Below are 18,411 nucleotides of genomic sequence, written 5' to 3' on the forward strand. Positions count from 1 at the left end.
ATCCACAGTCGGCCCCCAGACCACCGCCCTCTCTTTGCAAGGATTTCAGGGTCAGGGTCCTCCTCTTCTTCCCAAGCACTGCCTGTATAAGAAGGAACTTCATATAGATGTACCACCCTGGCTTGCCAATCCAGCCACCTCATCAACCTCCATGAACATGGTGCTTAGGAGGCACTTAATAAGCCATTGCTGGATCCATCTTTTCATCTGCTCCTCTGCTCTTCCAAGATCTATTCTTCATCCTCACCAAAACCTTCAAGTCCTCCATTCCCCTCTGTTTTCCCATTCAATCACCTCCATTTGGTACCTTTTGGCTGGAAAGCGAACCAAAAAATATCTAATAGATTGCTGATGCTCAAAATAAATATGGAGACAGTATAAGAGGATGCTGGTATCCTTGATGAATTCAAGCCACCCAGCCCAAATGACCTCTATCATCAGATATGGAAAGACTGTCAGATTTGATTGATAATATCTCATCGATGACATTTTAAAGAAAGTGGAGAATGGGAGAAGTACTATAGTGCTGAAGAGGAAAAAGGCCTGATTTTCAAAAAAGGGAAGAAAATAGAATATGCCAACAATAGGGTGGGAATTTTGCTTCTGGTTTCTGGAAAAATACTGGAATAAATGAGTAGAGATAGTTTAGTGACCATCTAGAAAGTGGTTATCTCCAAGAGCCAGTATGACTTCATTAAGATCAGATTATGCCAGACTAATCACATATTTTCCCTTTTGACAGTGTTTTTAAATTCGTAAAAGCTAATACTAATAACAGCTAGCATTTGCATAGGGCTTATTCGATTCCAAGTGAAGAGGTTAAAGAAAAATGACTGTAGAGAACCATAAGTTTTTAGGTTGGGCTCAAGACCCCAAAATACCGACACGCAGGGTCCTGCCAAAAGAATTCAACTCAAGCCTTCTCAGCCAAGGGAAAAACAAAGTTTATTAAGGATTAGCTGTATTGGGTTGTCTTAAGAAATCCCACCCTTTGTGACACCTGTTTTCACAAGCGGGCCAGATTCAATCTGAGCGCCTTCATGGAGGCAAGATGAGACTTACATACACAAAGATTGTGGGAGGTATTGAGGGGTGGTCTGGGGTGACTACAGGAGGGGTTTAAGGAGGGTCAGGAGTCTAAGGAGGAGCTTGGTGGGACTGGCATGAGGTCAGACTCTAGGGTGGGAAATAGCCAAAGGCTACCTGGAGATGAAGGACAACAGAAGGCTAGGGTAACAGGATTATTGATCAGGATTAAGGGATAAGTAGCTGGACAATAAAGGACAAGGCTAGGTAGAGATTTGGCCCTAAGGATAATGTAAGGCCAAGGTCAGGGCAAGTGGAAAGATTCAAGGAGAGTTCAAGGGGGTTCCCAGAGATTGTACCCTCATCACAAGCACTACGCAAAGTGCCTTCTAAACCCTGGGAGGTAAAGTAATAATAAAAAATGATACAATGGCTAATATTTATATAGCACTTACTATGTGCCAGGCCCTATGCAAAGCACTTTATAATTATTATCTCATAACGCATCATCCTCACAATGGCGGAGTTAGGAATTATCATCATCCCCATTTTACAGTGGAGGAAACTGAGTCAAACAGAAGTTGATCGACTTGCCCAAGGTCACTCAGTTAAAAAGGGTCAGAGGCCAAAATTTAACTCTTCTGAGCCAGGCCCAGCCCACTATCCATCACAGCCTCCAGCACAAAGTTGACCGCTTTTGTTGTAGAGGAACTGTTGAGTTCAAGTATGAGTTGGGCCAGTTGGATGGGTTGGTCACTAAGTTGCCTTCCAAAACAGAGATTGTGACTTAACAAAGTTACAACATAGATCAGCGGTGGTCCATATCAACTTTCCATTTGTCAGCCCCCCAATACTGCAAACTCCTCAGGGACCAGAGTTCAAATCCCAGATCTACCAGAGCGACCTTGGGCAAGTCACTTAACCTCAGTTATCTGCAAAATAAGAGCGTTGGAATAGATGACCCCTAAGGTGCCCTCCATCTCTAAATCCATGACCCCATGATCATCTATCTGGGAACTCTCGGTCACTTTCTGCCTCATTCATTGTCTATCTCCCCAACTTTGTGGATGGCTGATTATCCATTCATCCTAGACCGTCAAACATGGCCGATACAAGGTGGCCGCGCATGCGCGCGCCCCTCACAAGCATGGCAGTGCATGCGCTCGCGCAAGCTCCGCCCTTCACCTCTTCCCCCCTCCCCCCCCCCCCCCGCGCTGCGCCGCTGGGCCCCGCCCACCCTCCCGGCCCCAGGAAGGCCGGGTCGCCTCCTCTCAGTTGGGGGCCGAACGTGTTCGGGCCACGTGACCCGGCGGCACCGCCTCCTGATTGGCGGAGGCGGTGGTAGACGTCGGACTACGCGGCGGCCCGGGGCTGGTGTTTCCCCCGGTCGCGGGTCAGGTGCGCAAGGGAGCGTTAGCCCCGGGAGCCGAGGACGCCGCGGTGGCGGCGGCGCCTCAGACTCATGAGGAGCCGGAAGGTGAGGGAACGCCGCCCCGTGGCCCCGGCGCGGGAAGGCGGCCCGCGGCGTCCGGACGGGGGTAGAGGCGGGGAGTCGGGGGAACGGAGGGGCTGGGGCGAGGAAGGTGAACTCCGCCGCCCGGAGCGCGGCCTGTGACGCGAGCCCATTGTCCCGGGCCCCTTCCGGGCCGGAGGCTTGCGTGGGACGGGGATCCCTCCGCCCAAGCCACGCCCACCAGAACCCCTCGGCGGAAGGATAGTATCTCGCGACCACACACTAGGACCTCTCCTCCCGAGCCGCCCCAGGAGTGCAAGGCCACGCCCACTCGGCCCCCTCCCGTGGCGCTCTGGGCCATGCCCACCGAGCCCGAGAAGGGGGAGGGTGTTCCTGGGTTCAGGCCACGCCTGTTTCCATGGGGGCGGGTACATGAGCTTAGGCCACGCCCCACGGAGAAGGGTCCGCCCCCTTGGGGGGCTCTTTGTGCAGGCTGGGTCTCATACCTGAGGGCACAGAAGAAGGATGCTCACCTGTCCTGGCCGTGGGGCTGCCCAGCCCCAGGGCCCTGGGATCACGGGATCCCGGGACCACTCCTCCAGACATCCCTGAGCCCTGGCTATGGCTCTCTTGGAACCTAAGGTGGGCACCAGGAAGGGAGGTGGAATTAAGTCACACTTGGGTCACACCGCCAAGGCTTATATTAGTAAGTGTATCCCTGCCTTAGTTTCCCTCCCCCTCTACTTTGTGTAGTGAATTCTTCCTGCACCTCCCCAATTTGTATCCTCTCAATCAGGTGCCTGACTTGGAGAATATTTTCAATTCCACTTCCTTCTACATCTAACTATAGGAGAACTCCATTAGACTGTGAGCTCCTTGAGAGCAGGGACTATCTCGGGCCTTCCTTTGTATCTTCAGTGCTAAACACAATGCCTGGCACGTAGTAGGTGCTTAATATATGTCTGATTGACTAACTGAAGCCCCTCCAAAAATTGTTGGCCTAAATGAATCACCCACATGCACACATACTCATGGACATATACACAAATTGTGGGGTTTTGGCTTTGTTTTTGTTTGTTTGATCTGGGTTTGTTTTTTTTTTTTAATTTAGTTATGTAGGTTATTTCCCCCAGTAGAATATCAGCTCTTTGAGTTCAGAGGCTGATCTCACTTTTATCTTTGTACCCAACACCTTGCACACTGCACTTGTTGAGTCTAATCAAACTATAATCCCAAAATGTGGTAGAAAGAGGACTGAGTGTGAAGGCAGAGGACCTGAATCAAATCAGTATCTTCACATTCTATTGTGTGGCCTTGGACACATCACTGAACCCTGTCTCTGTTGTGTACTCCCTATCTACTACCATATACTTAACCTCAAGCAACTTCTCAAGGCCACAAGTTCCTCATGTGAAATGAGAGTATAGAACTCACTGGCCTCTAAGGGGCCTTCTGTTCTAAATCTATGATCCTATGATCTCTGTTTCTCAGTTTGTTTATAAAAAGTAGAGGTTTGGACTATATGATCTCTCTGGCCCCTTCTAGCTCTAAATCTATATAATCCATAGAGGCAGTGTAGTCTTGTAAATAAAGTGCTGGTTTGGGAGTCCAGAGGAATTTAGGTTCATATCCCATCTCTGCCAGTCACTTACTGTATGACCTTGGGCAAGTCACTTTTAACATTTTTTTCACTTCTCAGGATAAATGCTGCCTGTAGTACTTACTGTTCACATGGTTGTTGTGAGGTTCAAATAATATCTCTAGCTTTTGGGGCAGCTAGGTGGTGAAGTAAGGATAGAGTAATAGCTTTGGAGTCAGAAGGACTCGTCTTCCTGAGTTCGGACCCAGCCTCAGACGGTTCCTAGCTATGTGACCCTGGGCGAGTCACCTAACCCTGTTTGCCTCAGTTTCCTCATCTGTAAAATGAGCTGGAGAAGGAAATGGCAAACCACTCCAGTAACTCTACCAAGAAAACCCCAAATGGAGTCACCTAGAGTCACACACGATTGAAGAACAAACTTTTCAGCTAAGTAAATGCCAGCTCTCATGCTGTGCCTTTTTTTTTTCAGCCTTCTTTCTCTTCTGTCTAGGTGCTCAGCATCCTGGCAGTGCCTCTCACATAGTAAGCACTCAGAGAATATTTGTAGAATTGAAGGTTTTATAGTTTTGCTCCATGCTTTTCTTTTCTTGAAACCAGCACTGCAAAATACCTTCTCTCCCGACCTTTACAGGGTAACTGTGAGGGGAAGAAGTGTAGCATAGAAAGAACATTGATTTTAAGCCAGAAGATTCACATCATGGCTCTGCCACTTACTAGCTCTGTGACATTGATCAATCGTTCAATGTTTCTGAACCACAGTTTCCTTCTTTATAAAAATATAATACTTTTACTAATTACTTACCACAGGGTAGTTGAGGGCAAAGTGCTTTATAAACTTCCAGACACCAAATAACTATTAAGCATTATTATTTCCAGTAGAATTGGAAATAGGGATTTCCCTAAGAGGCATCTCCATTTTCAACTGATAGAGTAATTCCCAGTATTGAGAAGGATGGGAGAAATTTCAGTTTGGTTATGCCAGCAATACTTTGTGTTGATATACCAAGTAATGAGATGATACCTGCCCACAGGGAACTTAACAGCCTAAGAGATTTGAGCATAGTTTGTAACAGAAATGTATGTGGTGATGCAGTGGAGCTGTGGGTCGTGGAATAATAGCACAGCCATCACATAGAAGCAAAAGTTGTGGGTCCCCCCGCATGGTAGGGATGAATAGGCAGCAGCATGTTACCAGGAACTGGCATAAAGGATACATCAAAGAGATATGGGACCAGAAAAGGAGGCAAGCAAGGGATGATGACAGTCTGCCCACCCTTGGGCATGTTAGCCATGTGATGTTGAAAGATCTACTCATGGGGGGTGCACACCCTCCTGACCAGAGGACTGATGGCAAGAAACTGATGAGCTCTGCCCAGAATGAGAAGGCGGGAATATGTTGTCCCCTTCACCACTGGAGTACATGCATTGATGAGCTCACAGATTCACTGATTTAAGATGTATTACCCACCCAAGAGACCATGTCCTGTACAAGTTAAGAAAAGATCAGTAGTCATTCCAGTCTGTTTTCACTGTCCAGAGTGCACTGCCATCTAAGGACAGAAAACCTACTACATCCAAATTAGTGTAAAGATGAGAAGGGCACTGGAGATCATGCAGTCCCAAGCCTAACATTCATGGTATAGTTAATAAAACTGGGGCCTGAGACATTCAGTAGTCTGCCTCCAAGATCATAGATAGCTGGCTTGTTGAAATCCAGTCAATCCACTTTGATCACCCTAAGAATAAGATGTGAAGAAATATTTGGAAATGAACATCCCTAAGGAAAGATTGGAACTCAGCTTAGGGAATCCTAGAAAAGAGACATGGGAAATATGTACAGTAGAGTCTGTGCTGGAGTAAATTTTCTTATATGAATCAGCTGCTTTCCCAGACTTCAGCAGTATCATTAGCTAAAGGACCCAGGAGTGTCCTCCCAAAGCCCTGAAATTTATCAGACAAGAAGATAGCATTTGTACAACAAAATGCTTCCTATAGATTATAAAAGCCCAGGCTAAAGGGGCAAGTACTCCTCTGGACTTATGTAGATTATCTGAAAAACATTGATGGAGGACCTGTAGTTCTGATATTAAGGGTTTTTATGCTCCCTAATATGTTTGCTTATTAGTCAGCCTTCTGTAAATAAAAAGATCATTTAGATTTAAAAGTGAAACTGGCACCTAGATGTTTTAGGTCAACATATTTGTTATGGTTGGAGGCTTGGCATCAGTTTGTGTTCATAGGCCCATTGCCGGGGAACGTTGTCATCCCAACTATTCTGTAATGTTGTCATGATTTAGGGAGGTATAAACACAGTCCTCAACAAACTTCAGCAGTGTGTTTGATTCAGCTACACGTCATGTGGTCACTTACCTTGCCCTTCCATGCATTGTGGATGGTTTTTTCTTCCCTTCCTCTCAGTCTTGTGATGAACTGAATACTTGCTATGTCTTCTGGATTCCTGTACCAATGTCATATGATACAGTTAAAAAGTTGAGAAATTATTTATTTTAAAGATCCATATTTTTTTTAATCTCCTTATTCACTCTCCCCACCCCCCACTTGTGGGTTTCTGTCATACTTAGTACAGTTAATAAACAAGCATTTATTAAACACCTCTGGAGTGCTTCATATGTGCCAGGCTATTTGTGCTACATGCCAGGGGAATACAAAAAAAAAAGCAAACAACTGCCAGGGCTCCAGAGCCTCACAGTCTAATGGGGAGATACCTGTGTATAAACAAGAAATAAGCAGGATAAACTGGAGATGATCTCGGGGGAGGGCACTAGTCCTAAATGTTTGTGGAGCAGGTTGACATCCCATTCCTGACTTCTCTTACAAACAGCTTATAACCTTTCCCTTTAGTTTCTCCATTTAATGTTTCTTACTCCTCAGGTTTTATTTTCCCTGCTTCCAGTCTAGCCTTTAAAAAAAAATGTATAAGGCTTTATTACAGTCTCCCTTTCCCCCAGTATCTTGAACAGTCTCTTAAATGAAGGTTTATGGGCTCTTAAGTTTACCAGATTGGAATTAATTTGACAAAATGAAATAAACTAATGCTGTTTCCATGTATAATTTATAAGTTCTTTCATTCTTTGAAAGATAAGAACTCAGACTTTTTTTCCATGTTAACTTATATTAGGAGTTTTAGTTACTGAGTAGAAGTTTAAGGAAAAACTTAAGTCCCTCCTACTTGGTGGGCAAATGTATGTTTTGGCCTAGATACAGACCTTTGGTTCTTGTGTAATGCATTGGGGGAGGGGAAGAGGGGGACTAGGTGAGACAGTTAATAGAGTGGTGGACCTTGAGTCAGGTAGACTCCTCTTTGTGAGCCTCAGACACTAGATTTGTGACCCTGGGCAAGTCACTTCACCCTGTTGGCCTCAGTTTCCTCATCTGTAGAATGAGCTGGAGGGGGAAACGGCAAACCACTCCAGTGTCTTCACCAAGAAAACACTAAATGAGGTCAGTGGAAGCCAGACACAACAGAAAAGGGACTCAGCAGTGTATCGGAATTCTTTATGGTAGTTTCTGGGAAGATGCAGGTGAAAAAGAGAGTTCTAAACTCCTAGAATTATGAGAAGTATTCTCCTTTTTGAGGGACAATATTCTCAATCTTCCCTAAAGTAGAATGGAAGCTCCGTAAGGTCAAGTAGTGGGTTGTTTTTGGTGTTTGTGACCCCAGTGCCTAGCACACTGCTTTGCACATAGTAGATACTAATTAAATTGGGTTTATTTTAAAAGCATTTAGATTTAGAGTCATTTGATAGTTTTGTTTTCCAGAAAATTCTTCTGAACTGTTTTCTATACTTAGAATCTCTTTTTCCAAGGGTGTTTTCTGATTCATATCTGACATTCCTCATAGAATTCAAACTCATTGTGAGTAGGGATCATTTCGTTCTTTGGACCTCCAGCACCTGCAAGACGGTGCTTGGTGCATAGTAGATGCTCAGTAAGTACTTGTCGATTGATCGATGGGCTGCCATCTTCTACTTCACTCTGGGTGTCTGGAACCAACATTGTGACAGAAGTAAAAATGAGCGCCCAGCAACGTATTCAAATTCTTCCTTGTGCAGACTTTTCAGTGTCCCACCTCAAACTGCTCCCCACTCCTGGAAAGGTTCTCACCACCTGTCTGAGATGACCTCCAGTGTACCCTCTATACATCTTGTATGCACCTAGTTGTCTGCAGGTTGTCTCTCCCCATTAGACTGTGACCTCCCTGAGGGTAGGGACTGTCTTTTTGCCATTCTTTTTATCCCCAGTGCTTAGTACAGTGCCTGACATGTAGTAGGCAATTAATAAAATGCTTGTTACTCTCTTGAAATAGATATGAATTATAGCACCCTTGACTTTCTTGATGACCTAGCAGTTGCTTTAAGATCTTGCATTTGTTTCCACTTTTTTTCCATCGTTTAAAAAAATTCCTCTTGGTCCTTCAAATCATGCTTGCTCCATAAATCCAAGTTTTACTACCTTCCTCAGACTCCTTGATTGTCTCTTGTGTTCTCAGCACTGTCCTGTCCTTCCTTGACCTCTCCATATCTGATTCAGCTTGCAGATGGGGTGCGCTCTTCAGCACGCCTAAGGAGCAAAAACTGCCCAGCAACCAGAGCTGCCTCAGCTCAAGAAGTGGATGTTTCCAAATCTACAAAAACTGTGTGTTTGGTAAGATGGCAGTCTTTCGTTCTCTGAACAGCTTTACAATCTGGTTTCACATAGACCTATTTTACACTCTTTGGATACATCATTCTGAAGTCATTTTTAACAATTGTCATTTCCAAAGAGGAAAGTAGTCTTAGGGGAAAAGCGAATGTAAGTGTTAGAGTTGATGCCCAAGCGACACTTCCTCTGATCAGCAATTTTTACCCTTGATGTTTACTGAGGAGTCATGTTCATGAATCATGGACAACCCACTTCCTCAGCCTCTCCTCTCCTTTGTCATTCTTCCTGTGATACAGAACGCACAAAGTGCAATCCAGCGAGAGCTTTACTATATTTTGTTCCACGATTCATCCCTAATAGCCTTTTTGGGAAGACTAGATGGAGTCAGAAAATGCCACCAAATCAACTGTTTTTTAATTTAATCTCTTCTCTCTTGTTGGGTTGGAGGCCTCGCTATTATAGGACCTACTGTAATGTATACCTTCAAGTATGATAGCAGGTCTGTTATCCTCCTTTGTAAATTACTGAATCAACAGGTATGAGAAATGTGGAGTTTGTGGGGCAGCATGTTTATAATGGAAAGGGCCCTGGCTTCAGTCAGAGGGCCTGTATTCATATCCTGCCTCTAATTACCTGTGTGACGTCAGGCAAGACATTTCATCTCTCTGAGCTTGTTCTTTCATCCTGAGGTGAAGGGTCTTTAATAAATATCCTGAAACTATGATCTGATGACCCCCAAGATAGGAAGATTATAGTGTAGTCATGACTTTTCTCTGTCTGTTTATGTAGTAAGACATATCCACTTAGGTAAATTATCCAGAAGTATAACAACCATAGTAGAATTTGGGTATTTGGCCAGATTCTTTTGTGTTTCTATAGAGTATTAAAGTAAAAGAACTCTTTTTTAGAGTTGTCCATGTATATCTTTCATATTGTTTAAAATGTTGAAACAAACCATTTTGACCCCTAATGTGAAGTGAACAAAAGATAGTCTTAGGTCCCATAGGGTATCACTGGTTTCTGCTTAAGCTCATATTTCTTGACAGGCTTCATCACACAAAGCAACTGAGAGACGTACTTCCAAGACACTCAAGTATGAAAAAGATGGTTTTATCAAGTCAGAATTACAAGAACTAACAACCAAAAAAGAAAAAACTTCTTTGCCAAAAATAACATCTGAAACCTCAAGTGAGAATGAGCCTTTGGAGGGTGTTGAGCACAAAGCATTGCCGCCAAATAATGAAGCTAATACTTCCAAGATTTGTGAACAGCAAATAGAGAGGAATGAGAATGGTCTTTCTCATCATGCTCACTCCAGAGATGTGGGTAACAGTTGCTTAGCAAAGACTGAAACTGACTTGGCCCTCTCAAAATATAAAGAAAATCTGGTAGAGGAAGATGTGTGTAAGCACAGTGCTGTGCTGCTCGGGGAGGCTGGGTCAGAGGCAGATCCCCAGAAGACACCATCCCACATAGACAGTAGCATCTTTTTAGACGAAGATAGCAATCAGCCAATGCCAGTGAATCGATTCTTTGGAAATGTTGAGCTCATGCAAGTAAGAATAAGTCATTTGTTCTCTTTTCTCTTTGAAAACAACAAGGTGGGCAGGTAGTGTGTTAGAGTGGAAAGATTGCCAAACATGGAGGCCCCAGAACAAGGTTCACATCCAGCACTGCCACTTTCTGAGAACCCACTCTCTTCATTTCTAAGAATGAAAGGGCTGGATTCCGGAGGTCCCTTCCAGCTTTAGATCTGGCATTCGATGTGGGAACAGTATTCCTAAGTTCTCAGGGTATGGTTAAAGTAGCAAGGATAAGTGAAAGTGGATGAAATGTACTCACTCAACAAGTAACTTCTTGCCTCTGCCAGATACTTCCCTAATACATGGGGTGGACCTCCTGTGGCCAACTTATGGCCGTAGGCAGGAGCTACCAGGGTGGGCTGCATGGGTGGGTTGGGATTGGCATCATTGGAGGGAACTTCCGAATCCATAGATGTTTATGTGCCAGGAACTGTGCTAACCAGTATTGACATAGAGACAAAAGATGATCAGCACTGTCTATTGGAGGGACACAAAGTAATTGGGGGGTAGAAGGGTGTACGGGAAGCAGGAGGTCAGTAGACTTTATGGAGGAGACAGTGTTTGATAGGGATCCTAAGAAGTCAGAGCAAGGAGGGAATGTGAAATTCTAGGTGGAATGTCATGGTGGGAACAAGGAGGCCAGTTTGGTTGGAAATCATAGCTTTCGTTAACAAACTCCATATCTTATTCTTTTCCCCAAGGACCTTCCTCCAGTTTCTCCACCTTGTCCTTCAATGAGCAGACGGGAATTCAGAAAAATGCACTTCAGAGCCAAAGATGATGATGATGATGATGCAGAAATGTAGATATTTAATAAAACACTATAAAATTATATCTATTTTTTATACAATAAGGACAGTTACCAGTGTCATGCTATTACAGATGATTCTAGTTGCCACATGTCAGTATCAATATAAAATCTGTTCCCATGGGAACTTTCCAGCTTGAGAAGTAAGCTACTCCTAGTTGATAAGTTTGTAAAGCCACTGTGGGAAACTCATTGAAGTGGACTTGGAGATTGTAAAGCTCCTATTTTTTCTTTTGGGGGATGATTGAGCAGAAAATTTTGCATTGCTTCGTTCTTAACCATGGCAGCTCCAACTACTTGAGATGACTATACCTTCTAGTGAAGTAGGTATATTATTTTTTATAATAAATTATGCTTTGAGTAAGCCCAGAGGGGCTAAGAAAGGGTGGCACCTTTATAAATATAAAATGGCATCTAAAATTTGTTTTTACAATGTGTAAGCAAGCATCTGTTCTACTACCAGTCCTGGTTATTTGATGATTCCAACAAGTTACCTGATAAATTCACCTGTGAGTGAATTTTGTACTTTTGTTGTTTCCATATACATATGGACTAGTGGTTACTAGAGATGTTTTAAGTTAAGTTTTGCAAAGGCAGTCTTTAACACTAGAAAAGTTTGTGGGTTTTTTTACAGTCATAAGAACCTTTAATTTTGTCCCTAAGTGAACAGTATTATTCCTTCCAGAAATATCTGACCCGTTAATGGAGAGAGCAATTACTTGACTAAAGACCAAGCACTTAATTCTTTCTCCTAGGGGTTTAACTAGTGTTAAGGCTCCAGCACCCATTAAACAGCCTCAAACAAGGAGACTGGAATAAAAGTAGGGCTCCACTTAAAAGGAAATCACCCCATTTTTTCCAATATTGAAGGGATTTTTTCCCCCTTTCTATCCAATATATCTTTGTGTAAGTGGTTACGAGTAAAAAAAATAGTAAATAATGTTGAATATATTCTAATTACTTCCCCGCCTTCATTTGTAGAGTAGTTTGATAGCAAATTAAAATGAAGAGAAATTTTTCAACTTCATTTCATATGCAGTTCAAAATATTTGCCCTAGTTGACTTATTTTTTCCCCCAGCAGTCAGTTTTTTTTTTTAATTTGATCATTTTCCCATTAGGAGATATGACCTTCACTTACTCCAAATAATTCTATGATTTATTGGTCAGTGAACTACAATACATTTAATAACATGGACATGTTGCTTATAATCCATTCATATTATGAAAGCTTGGGAAAATAATTTACAGTTTGAGATTACTGCATGAACTTGACTATTAATCATAACACCTCTCACTGGTGGTAATTGAGTTGCCTCAAAATTTTAGAACTTTGTGTTTGCTCTATTAGTTTCTGTGTACTTTTGTTTTAAAATTAAATCAGAATGTTACTGACCAATACTGCTCATTATTACTGCTGTGTTCCAATAAAAAAAGTTATATTGAAAAAATTGTGTATTCATGGTGCCCCTGTTCATTTGCAATTTTTAACTTCAACTGGTAACATCATTATCCATCATGTTGGTCCATAGCCACTTTCAAAAACTTGGTGGGGGTTTTTTTCCCATTTGAAATCTAACCGAGTTAATTTGTTCTCACACATGAATCCAGTGCTTTTCCACCCAAGTTTACTTGGGAATGTTTTAAATTCTTCAGACACAGTACTGCATTGCCTTGGCTTAAGTGCTCCAAGTTGCTAAGACACTTGACTAGGCTTAAGATGGGGGCTTTAGGCAGAATCATTTATAGCCACTCCCCACCTTTGAGCTTCTAGGGCAACGACTATTTAGATATGGTGTGTAAAGTATACCTGTGCTCCATAGAGGATATAAAATACAGTTTGTGCCCCACAAGGACAAACTGGTTGGGGAAATCAAGACGTGAAAGATAATACATAGTGGCACTGGAAAGGTGCACAAGGGCCCAGGGAGGGAGCAGCCCAGGTAAATACTACAAGGTCAAAGGGTGGGTGCAAGGGTGGCCAGACCAGACTTCATGGAGTACTTGAGAAGGGGGAAGATCAGGGAGGTAGCAAGGACAAGGTGCACAAAAACAGTTGTATATTTAGGAATAAAACCTCCACGTGATCCAATAACTTCACAAAGGAAATTTCCTAAAAATGTTTATAATCTGAGCAGTTCTAAATTGGCCAATTCAGAATTATTCTGGAACGAGGCTACATCAAGTGAATGTATGATGTTCCCAGGCTTTAATAAGGTACAAAATAAAAACTTCTTTTTGAGACATTTTCTTTATTAAAAAAAATATATTAACCAAAGTATAAAAACGTATTACCAAAAAAAACCGCCTTTGTTGAATACTCCTGTGGCAATTATAGGACATTTATGAGCATTTCAACTGCTGCTTTCATTCCACTATCAAGAACTGATGAGGAGGCTTGAGTTACCAAATGCAGATAAAATTTCTTGAGAACAGCGTTAGATGACAAAACTGCCAAAGGGCTCGGGCTGTCAGAGCATGCCCAACTAGTTCGTACATTAACTAAACCTCTGGTTTTTTCCTTGAAGGTATCTTTGGTGGAATAATGCCATCGAGAGTGTTTCATCTTAAAATGTCACCATCAGACAGGGGTCAAACTTTAACCTGTCTTCCCCCATCACTGAGGGTAGCATTCTTGTCGCTTCATCAGTCTGCCTCCCCCAGATTTGGAGTCCGTGAACCTATATGAGAAGCCCAGCTCTGCCACATATGTTTTCCCTATTAGAAGTATGCCCCTTGTGAGTGTGGATTGTCTCATTCCTCATATTTGTAGCTCCAGCACCTAACATGGTGCTTGGCCACACAGTAAATATTTCGTACTTTATTGGTTCATCTTGGGCAAATCACTTTCCCGTTTGTAAAATGAGGGGATGGAATCTCATCAACATTCCTTGATCCTGTTTGCTGAACTTGTTAGTCCAATGTTCAGGCTGGACACGACAGAACATCAATTGGCAAGTTTTCATGCCTTCGTTGAATTCTAATTCATGTCGATTTTGCTATAAGTTGAAGTTTCAATTGTTTCCCTTTTCATTTTTCACATTTTCCAGATTCCCCATTGCCACAGATATTTAAGTCACAGAATTTCAGAGCTGGAAGGGTGGGTGGTGATCTTGGTGGCCATTGGCCTGAAACGTGAGCCTCTGGTCTTGAAGACCTCAAAAGAGTGAAGCAGCACTACCAAGAACAGTAGTGTAGTAGTGTGCCCATTCTGCTTTGGCATAGTTCTTGTCATAAGGAAGCTTTTCCCTGACATCATCCCTGAATTTGGTTCTTCGGCACTTAAATCCATTGCCCCTAGTTCTACCCACTGGAGTCAAACAAGAACACGTCTGATCCATCCTCCATAGGACAGTATTTCAAGTACTTAAAGACTGATATGCCCCCTGAATTGTCTTCTCCGAGCTAAACCTCGCCATTTCTGTAAACAGACCGTCACATGGCATGGACCTTCAGAGGGTCTTCAGGATTCTGGTTAACCCCCTTCTAGATCCTCCATAGCTTATCAATGCCCCTCCTAAACTGTGCTGCCCAAAACTAAACACAAAATATCCTTCCCTGTCCTCAGGGGGCTTAACTCTAATAGGGGAGACAACATACATTTATCAAACCAGACAAGACAAATACAGGCTAGATGGAAGGTAACATGGGGGTGACTAGCAATGGGAGGACCAGAAAAGGCCACTGTGGGGAGGTGCCCCTTGAGCTGGGTAGAAGGCAGAGATTCAGAAAGTCAGAAGTCAAGATGGAGAGCATTCCAGGCATAGAGAAGAGCCAGCCCAATGCAGAGAAATGAATGATGTAATGTTGTCAAGCAGACGGCAATGGCTGGACTGTAGGGTGTGTGGAGAGAAGAATGTGAAATGATTGGAATAGAGCCAAGTTGTCAAGAGCATTCAATGCGAAAAGACTTTCTATTACTAAAAATAATAGGGAACCACTGCAGTTATCGAGGTGGGGTGAGACCTATGGTGAGACCTATGCATGGTTTAGGGAAATCACTGCGTAAAGGGTAGATCAGAGTGGGGAAAGACTTGAGGTAGGGAAAACAACTGAGAAGGCTGTATTATAGCACAGGTGAGAGGTAATGGGAGGGCCTCAATTAGGGTGGTGGCTGTGTGCGTGGGAAGAGAGGTATAGGAGAGACATAGGTAAATTACAAGATTTAGCAACTAATGGAGTATGTGGGGTGAGTAAGGAGGTGAAGATGACACTAAGGCTTGAACCTAAATGACTAGGAGGGTGGTGGGGCCCTTAGTAGTAATGGGTAAGGGTAGGGTGAAGCCAAGATGTCAAAGTAACAGGAAGCAGTGAACTTCCTCCCTGCCCTGCCAACACTGGGAATGGGGTCTGGCCAAGAGCATGGAGGGTTTTAGCAACCACAGAGGGTTCTAGCAACCACAGAGGGCAAGAGGAGATCCCAGATCCATCCTGGGGCACCTTGACAAGGACAGGTAGCACCTGGAGCTTTGTCACCTACTATCCAGTTCTGGGTCATAGATGCAGGGTAGCACACACACACACAGCACAGGTCCAGGACTGTGTAGCAAGGGAGGAACAGGTGCAGAAGCAAACATCGGTAATGTGGCTCAGAGCAGAGCTGGTTAGCTTTTACCCCAGTCTGAAGCCTGCAGAGGAATACCTAGGATGGGAATCCCAGACCAAAGGGAAGCCTATAATTCTGTCACTCTGAACCAGCAAAACTTCCTAGCTGGCTGACAGAGGCGAGTCCAGCAGCAATCTATTTTGCTCAGGCCCAAACCCAGGTCAGAAACTTGCAGCATGCAGGCCAGAGGTAAAGCAATTAGACTCTACCCTGAATCAAACTACTTTAGGAGGGCTGAAAGCTTACAAGTTTCCCGTCTGAACTGTCTCCCTGGGATTCCGAAATAACACAACTCTCAGTTCCCCCAAGAAACCAGCAATAGGATCAGCTTAGACTGGAAACAAACAAACAAAAAAACACCATAAAAAGCTACTATGGTGACAGGGATGCTCAAGACACAAATCCAGAAACAGAGGATGATTCTAAAAATCTACAAAGTCTCAAAGAAAAACAGAACATGAACACAAGTTCAACTAGAATTCTTGGAAGAGATAAAGTGTTTTAAAAAGAGCTAAAAAGATGTTTTTGTCAATAAAATGAAAGTGCTAAAGGGAAAAAAACGAAAGTGAAAACTGTGGAAGAAAAAAAATTAGAAAAGGAATTAACAGTTTGGCACAAGAGGTACAAAACCTTGCCCAAGTAACAAACTCCTTAAAAATTAGAATGGGCCCAACAGAAGCCAATAACTCCATTAGAAAACCAAAATAGTAAAAACAAAGTCTGGAAAAATAGAAGAAAATGGAAGGTATCTCACAGCAAAAACTGACTGATGATTAAAAAAGATTGATGATTAAAAAAAATTAAGAAGCACTGCACTACCTGAATGCCATGACCAAACAAGATCCTAGACATTATATTTCAAGAAATTTTATAAAGAAAACTGTCCAGATCTCTTAGAACAAAAAGGCAAAGTAGAAAGAATCCCACCGCCACCTCCTGAAACAGAGAAAGAGGGAAAGAAAATTAGAGGAAAAGTAGATTAAAGGACAGACTAGTCCTAAGCAAAGCAAACTCTCAGATGATACAAAAATATTTATAACTCTTTTTGAGGTAGTATAGAATGGGAATTTGAGAGAGCACCCATAAATTGGAGAATGTCTGAACAAGTTCTGGGAAATAAAGGGGATGGGATACTACTACTGTGCTATAAGAAATGATGAAAATGTTAGCCGAGAAACATGGGAAGACTTACATGAACTAATGCAGAGTGAAGTGAACAAAACCAGGAGACTAATGCAAACAATATGGTAAGGACAAACAGTTTCAAAAGAATTAGGAATTCTGATCAGTATAATAAACAACCACAATTCCAGAGGACTGATGATGAAATATGCTTCCTACATCCTATCAGAGAGATGACTCAGAGTGCAGACTGAGACACATATTTTTAGACATGGCCAATGTGGACATTTGTTTTACTTAACTATACCTATTAATAACAGGGTTTTGTTTTTCTTCCATTCTCAATTTAGGGGCAGGGAGAGGAAGTAGATTTTTGCTGATGAAAAAAAGTAATTTTTCTAAAACAGTAATAGGTAAATTCATAAAGGAGTTTTAGGGGCAGGGGGCAGAGCTGAGGGGGTGAAGATGAGCTCTGTTTTGGCAATGTTGACCTTTCAATGCCTAAAGGATATCTAGTTTGAAATGTTAAATGCAACTGGTGATATAAGAGCTCCGGAGACAGACGAGGGCTGGATAAAGAGATCTGGGAAGCATCTGTACAGGGATGGTAACTGAATCTCCAAGCCGATGAGGTCACCAACTGACATACTTTCAGCTGTGTCCAACTCTGTGACCCTATTTCTTGGCAAAGACACAGTGGTTTGCCATTTCCCCCTCCAGCTCATTTTACAGGGTTAAGTGACTTGCCTAGGGCCACCCAGCTAGTTATTGTTCGAGACTGGACCCTACACTCTATCCACTGCAGTGCCACTTAGCTGCTCTATACTATAGATATGAAAAAGAAGCCCAAGAGAGAGCTGCAGGGCACACCCATAGTTGTGGGTCAGACAGATAGGAAGACAGCCAAGAGAGAGCAGTCATGAAAACCCAGAGAGGAAAGAATATATATCCAGGATCAGAAAATGGTCAATGGGGTGAGAGGCTTTAAAGAGGTAATAAAGATGAGGACTGAGAAAGATCAATTAAGAGATCACTGGTAACTTTGGAGAGAGCAGTTTCATTTGCATGAGGATTTTGGGAAGCCCGAGTCCAGAAGATTTAGAAGGGCATGAGAAGATGAGAGAGATCAGGTGTCAATGGCTTTGTCAAGGAGTGTAGCTGACAAAGGAAGGAGAATATAGGAATATGGTGGGCATGGTGGGTTCCTGGCAAGGTAGTGGAGTACGAAGGTGAAAAGGAGGGCAGGAATAAGCCACAGTGCTAGGAACTGAACTAAGCACTTTTACAAATATTATCTCATTTGGTCCTCCCATTTTATAGTTAAGGAAATCGAGGCAAACAAAGGTTAAGTGATTTGCCCAGTCACACAGCTAGTGAACATCTGAGGCCAGATTTGAACCCAGGTCTTTCTGACTCTAGGCCCAACATTCAATCTACTGCATGCCTTTGTGGGCAGCAAGGAAGGAGTCAGTAGGTAAGAAGATCTGGAAGATCAGAGAGAGAGTGGAGTTGACAATATGGGCAGTCTGCTAAAGAAGATGGGAGAGGGTAAG

General features: G+C 43.0%; 1 protein-coding gene across 1 annotated transcript; it reads left to right on the forward strand.

The window, feature by feature from the left end:
* The first annotated feature begins 2,327 nt into the window (after nt 1–2,327).
* Nucleotides 2,328–12,585, forward strand: C2H1orf174 (chromosome 2 C1orf174 homolog). Its single transcript, XM_036747304.1, has 4 exons — nt 2,328–2,503; nt 8,631–8,744; nt 9,788–10,297; nt 11,026–12,585. The coding sequence occupies exons 1-4, from the start codon at nt 2,489–2,491 to the stop codon at nt 11,128–11,130; spliced, it is 744 nt and encodes a 247-aa protein (XP_036603199.1). The 5' UTR covers nt 2,328–2,488; the 3' UTR covers nt 11,131–12,585.
* The last annotated feature ends 5,826 nt before the right edge of the window (nt 12,586–18,411 follow it).

This window comes from Trichosurus vulpecula, chromosome 2 (assembly GCF_011100635.1).
Source record: "Trichosurus vulpecula isolate mTriVul1 chromosome 2, mTriVul1.pri, whole genome shotgun sequence".
NCBI classification, from domain to species: Eukaryota; Metazoa; Chordata; class Mammalia; order Diprotodontia; family Phalangeridae; genus Trichosurus; species Trichosurus vulpecula.